At 44.1% G+C, this 9,252-nt stretch overlaps 1 protein-coding gene and 1 long non-coding RNA gene across 2 annotated transcripts; both read right to left on the bottom strand.

The window, feature by feature from the left end:
- Positions 1 to 310: 310 nt before the first annotated feature.
- Positions 311 to 2,389, bottom strand: LOC124704173. The gene is made up of 4 exons (XR_007003485.1): positions 2,340 to 2,389; positions 1,726 to 1,825; positions 1,180 to 1,262; positions 311 to 808 (listed from the first exon to the last, which is right to left on the bottom strand). It is a non-coding gene; the product is annotated as an uncharacterized LOC124704173 (long non-coding RNA).
- A 2,647-nt stretch (positions 2,390 to 5,036) lies between these two features.
- Positions 5,037 to 8,797, bottom strand: LOC124704171 (serine carboxypeptidase-like 19). Its single transcript, XM_047236408.1, has 14 exons — positions 8,598 to 8,797; positions 8,365 to 8,510; positions 8,207 to 8,283; positions 7,989 to 8,111; positions 7,784 to 7,886; positions 7,326 to 7,363; positions 7,112 to 7,213; positions 6,940 to 7,020; positions 6,711 to 6,863; positions 6,532 to 6,603; positions 5,817 to 5,935; positions 5,610 to 5,723; positions 5,428 to 5,473; positions 5,037 to 5,341 (listed from the first exon to the last, which is right to left on the bottom strand). Exons 1-14 carry the CDS (start codon positions 8,780 to 8,782, stop codon positions 5,258 to 5,260), a joined length of 1,443 nt encoding a protein of 480 aa, XP_047092364.1. The 5' UTR covers positions 8,783 to 8,797; the 3' UTR covers positions 5,037 to 5,257.
- Positions 8,798 to 9,252: the final 455 nt, after the last annotated feature.

Below are 9,252 nucleotides of genomic sequence, written 5' to 3'. Positions count from 1 at the left end.
GACAGCTGTCTGTATAAAACTTGAAAATAGAAAAAATAATGAAACACTGGCTTCAAGTTTCACTAGCAGCAACTGGTTTTACATTGAAGTGCAGGATAAACACATGGCAAGCTCAGTCATAGAAAAGAAGATGCATATGCGTTTTCTATTTCTCCATGGAGAAGCACGGCTAGGTGTTCTTGTAACTGGCACATGGGACCCATCGATAGCACCAATGCAATTATGCATATGGGAAGTTTGGGAAAAACATAAGAAATAGATAAGAGAAAAGCTTTGGTAGAAAAATAAGGTTTCAAGTCTAGACCTGGAAGTATGGGAAGAAGCGGCGGTCTGTAGCTATCCTTGGATGAGTTTCATAGAGATTGAGAGGCTTGACGATTCTTGTTGTCAAGGTTGGAATAATATCGAATAACTCCGTGACATACTTGCTGAAACTCCAACCACTATGCTTAAACTCTAATTGCATTTTTTCATATGAAGCATTGTGGGAGAGCATGTACAAGAAAAACGCGAGCTTCTCTTCCACCTTGATCCTAGAATCTAAAATCAATCCCTCCTCTCTAAGATATGATGCCAACCACATGAAAATGTTCGGCTCCATCCTAAAGGCAGCTAAGCAGTTCTTGAGGTGTCCTCCAAGCAATTCTCTGACATGCTCCTTGCCATATACAAACGAAAGGTGTCTTTGCTGTCTTTGTTTTTGCCATGTCAAGTGGAAGTACAATGCAGGCAAAATGACAAACATAAACTCTTCATCTTCGTTTTTCCTCTTCCTAACACGTTCTACACTCCGCAAGTCCATGACAACCTATATTAATACACAGAAAATACACTTCGCAAGTTAACTGAGTTGTCATGGTTTAGTTTAAAGGAATTCCTTATGTTCCAGGGAGTAACAATAGTACATTATTCAAAACAGGGAGCAAAAGCATCTACTTTGCACATACATTATTCAAAACAGGGAGCAAATGGCATACAATAAATATTAAATGGAGCAGCTCGACAGTGAACCAGAGCAATACATCGGATACAAACTGAGATAACTTATATACCGAGAGATGAAAATTGAGGAAACATGAATAAACAGAAAATTATTTAACAAACCAGCAAGCACTCAAACCAGCACTCAAAACAGTTAAACTAAATCCAATAATAGAGTACTACTTAGCAGGTACATACCGAATTTTGGTGTTGTTACACGATCCCAAGAAGGTGGGAGCTCTCCACTGAATGAATTAGTCGGAGAGAATGCCAGACTGTTCCTGTCAATAATAAGGAGGTGATTAATCTATTGCGGTTAAGCATTGCTCATGTAAATGAGAAATGCAGCTAACTAGTTGCAGTTTAGCATATTAGATTAGCAAAGCTAGTACGGATAATATTTAGGGGCATATAGTACCTGTTAGTCAAGTTCATTTTCTTGACATACTGTAGCTAGATTTAGTAACTGAGGTAACTATCATGTTAATTTCTATGTACAGAACTGCAACTAACTAGTCAGAAAACTGGAAAATGTTACTGCTACATATTTGGAGTAGCTACATACAGTCAACATTGAATCACATATCTGGAGCAGCTACATACAGTCAACATTAATACTGCAATGATAAATACATACTAATTAATTCAGTGCTCATGACTTCCAATCTTACAACACCGTGATGATGATAATTAGTTGCCTCGCCGTAACAAGCGAGAAAATAACAGCATGGAGGTAGAGAAGACCTGTCTCGAACCAGGTGCGTGCTCCCGTCGCCCAGCTCAAGCCCAACCCTTGCTCGAGACGGTGGCGCCGACTCCAAACCCAAGCTTGCTGACCTGCTCCCTGCACATCACCACCAGATCAACAAAGCATCACAACAAAGTGACTATTATTGTTTGGTGCTAATCGTTACAGAAATTCAGTTGTTTGGTGCTTATTATTGGGGAAAGAATTGTGTGTCGATTCCTGTGAGACGTCTCAGTTTTACAGTTCAGAATGGTTGAGACTCATCAGCTTTGGTGCAGCTCCAAGCGAAGTACTGCAGCAAGAGCATCTGGTCTAATCTTGGCATGGAGGTTTTGAAAAGATTATCAGTTTGCCTGTGCATTTTCTTCAGTCAGTTTCGACTCTGAACTCCCGCGTGCTGTGCTACAGACTACAGCGTCAGGTCAGGAAATATGGCTCACGACGAGGCGGAAGGAGCGAACGGCTACAGACACTCAGATCGGGAGCCGGCCTGGCTGTGCCGCGCGTAGACCACGCCATAACGCACACCAGGCCTCTACAATGGCGAACGGCTACAGGCACTCAGATCGGGAGCCATGGAAGAAAAAGAGCGAGAGAGAAGGGGGCTTACCGGAGATCGAAACAGCAGTAGTGGCGGCGCCGGTCGGACCGCAAGAACGGCGGCGACCTGATGTGGGAGCGGCTAGGCGGGATCCATCCTCTCCCGCCGCGAAGATGCTCCGCCCCTCTCGCCGGCAAGATGCTCCGCCTCTCCCGCAGCGGCTCCGCTCGCCTCCGGTCGCTCGCCGCCGGTCGCTCGCCGCCGGTAGTTCGATAGGGTTTGGAGACGAAGACTTGGAGCCGGGGACGGGGATAATACGCGAGGTCCAGGTCCGGGATTCGGCCCAAGGCAAAAAATAGGTCGGGGACGGGGTTAATCGGGGATAGGCGGGGATTTTTCGGTCCAAAACTCCTCTACCAAATGGGCTTTCGGGGATTAGCGGGGTTTGGAAAATGGGCCGGGATAATACTCTCCCATCCCTGCAAATACCCTGGTACCAAACAAGGCCTCAAGCTCACTGTCAGCTGAGTCACGCAGGTTTCTAGCTGAAGTCTCGTCCTATACGCGCATGGGTACCGCCGTACGCGCCGCCGGCGTTAAGCGGCCGCGACGACGCCAGCCCTGCTCCTCCCCATCGACATTCCCATGGGCCCAACCGCGCAGCTCCTGCTCCTGCGGCCCAGCGCCTGCACCGCGGCGCCGCCGCCGGTCCCGAACTCGCACGGCTGGTCCTCGTCGATCCTTCCGATGTCCATGCTCTGGCTCCGTGCCACGACGCTGGAACACCTCGCGCGCGAGGCGGCGCGGACGAGCTCACGCACGTCGGCGTCGTCGCCGTCGCCCGCCGAGCGGTAGAAGGCGTGGCTCCGGCTCCGCGGCACGGACACCATCCCCACAGGCCGGCGGGCCCCCGCGCAGGTCGTCATCTGCCTCACATAGAGGTCGCGCGCGCGGAGCAGCACGCGGAACGGCGCCCGCACGCACCGCCCCAGGACGGCCAGCGCGCGCACACCCCTGCTCGCCGCCGCCGCCGACATGCCGCTCCGATACCACGATCTGATCAAAGACGACCAATGCCACGGAACTATATATGGATGTGCATGGGAACGAATGAACTATGGTGATTCGTTCTAAGTAAATGTGATGCTCGTTCGTAGGTGGAGGGCTGCGGAGACGAGCACGGAAGGTCTGACTCGTTTGGTCGTACGTGTCGGTTCTATTTGGCCGGTTCAAATCGGACGGGCTCTGCGTGTCAGACGTACATGAGTAGTCGCGTTGATGAGTCCAGCCACAAGTAGTCAAGATGAATGCGATGGTCGGTCCTGACTCACTTTATGTGTCAAATCCAGACAGTTACTGTTCGTAAGAATGATACTCCTATATATACTCCGTACTTGTGTTTGATTTGCACAATATTTTTAAGTCGCGGTACATTATAAATCTTAGCCATGTTACAAGTAAAAGGTATTGTTAAAATTGCGCACAAGAGACTATGAAAAGTCAACACAATTTATACATGGGGAGGAAAGAGTATTTAGCTTGGACAGGTAAAGTAATGGCAGTCGATTATTATCAACTTAAGTGCAATCTTTTCGTGTGGTGTGGTTGATAATTGTAGAAGCCTTTACTCGATATTTTTTGCATGGAAATTTTCGGATGTAGTAGCAGTCTGTCCGAGAAAATGAAGTGTATGATAGAGCCTGAGACCAGATCACGGGGCAAAAAAAAATTATAAGAATTTCAGACTTATGAATCAAGCAATGTACATAGAAAAATTTCTGAATATCAAAATCCTCAAATCCGTTGAATTCAGAAATGTTTTAAAATTTCTGGCACGCTAGAAATGCCATTCTAATAATGGGTCATCAAGGCAAGAGTAATGTTTTTAAAACGCACGGTAGATATCGTGCATACTCCACACACTCTCTCCTCCATTCTCTAAAAATGTTTGTGTTAGACTACTCTATCTCTCCTTTTGCATTATATGTCGTTAAATTTCTCACATACGTTTTGTAAAATTTAAAACTTACACAGAGTTTAAACCAGAAGTTCGATTTGAGGACCATTTGAATGTCTGGGTTTCTAGTGAAGAGAGCTTCAAAATAAGGCCAGCATTGAATACGTTTTGACAAATTTTAAAAATCGACTTTCGAAACTTCGTGAAACTTCAAAAAACTGTATGAAACTTACTGATTTATTTTCTGAAACCAACTACAGTACTGTGTTCCAAACTTAGTTCATCATAGTTATAAAATAATTGAGAATATTTTTAGAGTTCAAATAATAAAATATATTAAAGAAAACAATAAAAACTACACCGAATTTTCGAGTTCAATTCCTAAAGCGAACACATAATGGTTCCACTAAAACAATAGTAAACACAACTCGAAGACACAATATTTTCATGTTGTTTCATTATCCATTGATACATTTCATTGTGTTTAGAAAATCAGGTTTTCAGTTTTATCGAAACAAAACCTATTTGGAACTTGTTAAAAAGATATTGTCAAAATAAATACCCATGTTTAAACAGATTGCTAATCTAATATTTATTTTGGAACATATTGTCTTTTTAAATCCAGCACTAGAAAAGGCAAAGAGAGTAGTAGGCTGTGTGGTAGGATGAGCAAAGATTCTTGCATTCATGTGTCAGACGATGGGAACAAAAAAAATGATTAGCACACACCAGTACAGGCTGTACAGATTATGAGACCCAAATTTCCATGAAAATAAACGGCTCTTGCATGCACGCTAGCCAGTTTTGCATTTCTCTCACCAAGGGTACAATTTGTATATCAAATTCACACCCAGAGTTATGCAGATATATCTGATCTTTATGGATACTTTTGGTTTCCCACACTACATTTCTAGAAGGAAAAATAAAATCCATTTTACAAAATGCTATTGAGTTTATCTTTACATGTGGAGAAGCACACATACAAAACGACCACAGTCAATTAAACAGATAAAGTTGTCAAATCAAGGCGTCAGAGAGGCTCATTGTCCAACCACCTTTGTGCCATGGCAAAGCATTCTTCTGGCCGGTACTCTGGAGCAGTATGACCAGCACCCTGCACACGAAAAATCGAGGCTCGTATGACCCTATAGTTTATCCTACCGAATCCAGAGAATGATTTCAAGATGAAAACAATATCACCTTCACTGTGGCAAATGTCATATTGTTCTCGTATTTTATGGTAAATCTGAAACGGAGAAGATGATGCATCCAGTGTCAGAAGAAAAAAAAAACAGGCGAAAAACCCAACACACAATTTTGTGTGTCATGAAGTTATTTTCCCATCTCTGAAGTACGAGAAAAAGGAGACAGTAAGACTAAACCCTGCAGCCTGCCCATTGAGATGCCATGCCCTCCAGTCGTCAACGATGGAGAAGTTCAAGGATCTTATCCATGCATGCGTGCCAAGAAATGGTGCTTCGAGATCATGGTCTCCACTACGCTCACACAAGTTTGCAGTTGATACGTGGGATAAGATTTTGAACCAAACTGATGACGATGAAAACTTGCTCTCATATTCTTGCTTTTACCTGTACACAAGTGCACGATAACCTCTCGTGGTGAGGTTAAGATGATACTCTACGCTGCTCCGGATTTCAAATGTATAGGGGAGTCCTACATTGCATTGTATCCACTCGCCGACTGTTCCCTGTTGTCAAATTCATTTTTATGAATACTGTTCCAAATGATTTGGATTTGAAAAAAATGGCAGAGCGTTTACATGGTCTCAACTCAGCTTCATAGAAAGATCCGCTAGCTTTCGAACGCTAGGAAAATTCCCAGGGTAAATTTTGGTCCTAAAAGTTCAAAACCATCTAAAATGAACAAAACTTAGGAAGTACCCGCTTTTGCACACTCACAAAATGTGGAAATAGTGCCTTGGACAAACATGATCAACTTACCCATCTTCTTGCCCTTTCACACGGGCTGCCCTCCATATCCACTATTAGCAAAACTATACCTCATCCATGTGGCAACTATGTAAGTAAAACAAGTTCCGTTGGACAACGCATCATCCCAAATCAATTTGAAGTCAGCGGAGGCTCCAAAAGTGAACTCTCTGTTTTTTTAGATTTGAGGCGAAGTTCAGTGTTCAAAAGTTGATCGTGCTATTCAGATTTTACTACTTCTCGACAACAATATTTGATCATACTAAGGCTGATTTTAGAGCTAAAGAAGTTAATGCTACTTTTAGATTCATACTTTGTGAATAAATAAACTTCATGTAGAACACATTGTATTTACCTCCTTAATCCCAAGAGCATTTCTAGTCAAGTTGTTGTTCATCCAAAAGTAAGCTAGGTAGTAACCATATGTCTGCAGTTTAGAAAGAAAATCCAGATAAGTTTTTGCTATGAAAATAGCGTCATATGATATTTGTCACATTCAGCAGAATTTATCTATAAAATTAAACAGAGACTAACAAAACAATCTACTGGAGGTCGACTAGGTGGCTTGCTTATCTGCACAGAATCTTCCAACAAAAACTTTCTTCTTGAATTATCATCTATGGAATTTGACATGACAACGTCACATTTGTCATACAAGATGTGCTCGATTGAAATTTCAGAAATGAGCTGCGGTAGAAGAAAAGTAAATTAGCAAATGTTGCCAATACCAGACATTCGAAACAATAAAGTACATGAATCTTACATTGTTGATAGTATGCAGAACCTCAGCACACATTTTGTTCGACGGGTTTACATAGTCTCCTTTGCAACTCTTCCTCGCAGTCTATGGGACATGAAACATGCTATATTTTCTTACATCGACACATACTACAAAATATCACCTCTATTTTCAAAGCTTGTGAATGTGGAATTACCTCATATATTTGATCAGATATTATACCGAAGCCATGGGCACTTGGAATTCTGAAATTTTCATCAAACATCGGGTCTGTTATAGGGTTGCCGACCATATATCCCTGGAGATAATGAAAGTAACAGGAAAGGAGTAAAATACATGATCTCCAACACCATTTGCCGTCCTTTTGCTGTTGCAAGCATTTAATGTTTGAAAGCTAGAGAATAACTTGCCTTGAGATTGATGATAGGCTGCTGCCCCATTTCAATTCCTGGAGCAAAGTGAAATCAAGAGAAAAGTCCAAATTACCGCCCTCAACTCTTGCTGAAGTTCATATTACAACTCTGATGCGCAAACCCATTAAAAATAGCGCCCTTAAATCCTAAATGCTTCAGATTACTCGCAAAAATAGTCTAAAACTTTAGTCAAAATTTGAGATAGCAACTTCTAAAGTGATTTCTCCTGAACTGTTTGCATAGCTGACCTAATAGTTTACTTTCTGTAAAAACAAACTGAATTTGTCTGAAGAGTTTGAAATGTCAGTTGAGGAGGGTATTTCAAGTTTTTCTGCACACGACGGTTGCAATCTGAACTTCACCAAGAGATTTTTTTTCAAGCCTTAGAACATATCTTACTACTTTCTAAAATGTGCATAGATACATGTCCAGTGTTGCAAAGAGGTAATTAATACCTTCCGAAATGTCTTGTGCAATAAGTGGAATCACCTTTCCAGCATATGAATCTCCAGCAAGGTAGAAAGGATTCGAAAGGTAGTGCGGATGATCCGTGAACCACTGCATAAACATCCACACATCGGCCAAAAATCAACGCGCAGTGTTCTCCATTCAAACGGTAGGACATGAACAATGCTTCTCGACTTCTTCAGTTCTTCTCACCTTATTCAAAAATCTTTGGACATGCAGAGAAGATGAGTAGTCTCCGACATGGTAACCTTTGGGATCACGCGCATACGAGAAACCTGAGCCAACTGGAGAGTCCAACAAGAGGATGTTTGCCATCTGAGAATCGTCGTCAGTAAACCACAAAACTGAACCAGAAGGAACTTTGATTACGACGAATATTTTCGGTCGTCGTGGATGAGCATCAGTCTCACCTTGGTCCATGAATGTGGGTTATAGATCAACTCCGGCAAACCACCACTATACGGTGCCCGCACAAACCTTAGAGGACCTACGACGCATGGGTATATATCAGCAGCAAGATTATTTCTGTTGAGAATCATGTATCAGGAAATATCTGATGAGGACTAACCGATCTCGAAGGCCAGGCCCATGATGACGGAGCAGCGGGGCCCGCCAGTCAGCCACAGGAGTACGGGGTCCGTGCCGGGGCTCCTCTCCGACTCGACGAAGTAGTAGAAGAGCTCCGTTCCGGCCTCCTCCTCCACGCCCACGTACCTGCATCGCATGACGGCTTCGTGAGTCACGCCGCCATTTGCGACGAGCGAAGCTTAGCTGTGGGCTGCTGCACTCCTGCGCGCTTACCCTGTTTCGAGGTTGAAGGGCAGAGGCCCATCGTATCCTGGCAGGTGCGTGACCACCGTCGGCGCAGACGCCGAGGCCGGGCGCAAGAACAGCAGAAGCAGGAAGACGGGGACGAGATGCAGCAGGAGCAGCGGCAAGAAGTGGCAATGCCCGGCGGTACGCGCCCGGAGAAGCCTGAAGGACATAATTTGCTTCTTCCGTCTGCGCCTTAATTTGGGCATCCGATCTGAGTAGCAATGTAGCCATGTATGAAGCATTGGAGGCATGGTCACGTGGAAGTGGTTGATATATCACCTTCTCTTCGAAAAGGAAGGTTCACCAACTGACCTACTCACTAATTGTCTTCTGCGTTATATCAGACTAGGGACACCCGTGGACCACCAGTAGGGGTCAAGCCTTGATGAGGCGACCACCCGTCATCCCGAGCATCGGTGGGGAGCAGTCTCTGATCGTCGAGAGCGACAACCCGTAGAACTCTGCAATCGCCTCAATCATGTCTCCATCAGGGGTAATTCGTACATCTTATGGTACGCTTCTAGGGCTGCCGCCGACAGCGCCTCATCCCCTTGGAGAAGACCGAGCTTGCGAATCAGGTTCCGTACAACCTTCATCTCCGCATTCAGGCCACCAGGTTGCCCTGCAATTCTCGAGCTGT

This window comes from Lolium rigidum, chromosome 3 (genome assembly GCF_022539505.1).
Source record: "Lolium rigidum isolate FL_2022 chromosome 3, APGP_CSIRO_Lrig_0.1, whole genome shotgun sequence".
NCBI classification, from domain to species: Eukaryota; Viridiplantae; Streptophyta; class Magnoliopsida; order Poales; family Poaceae; genus Lolium; species Lolium rigidum.
The sequence above is the reverse complement of the archived record's forward strand: the minus strand, read 5'-3'. Positions and strand labels throughout refer to the sequence as shown.

Bases quoted from the DNA above. Each gene is read 5' to 3' on its own strand.
- LOC124704171 (XM_047236408.1), bottom strand. From the start codon at position 8,782: ATGTCCTTCAGGCTTCTCCGGGCGCGTACCGCCGGGCATTGCCACTTC. The intron at 8,511-8,597 runs GTAAGCGCGCAG...CATGCGATGCAG, and splicing joins CCCTTCAACCTCGAAACAGG to GTACGTGGGCGTGGAGGAGG. The intron at 6,864-6,939 runs GTAAGATTCATG...CTTCTACCGCAG, and splicing joins TTCTGCATACTATCAACAAT to CTCATTTCTGAAATTTCAAT.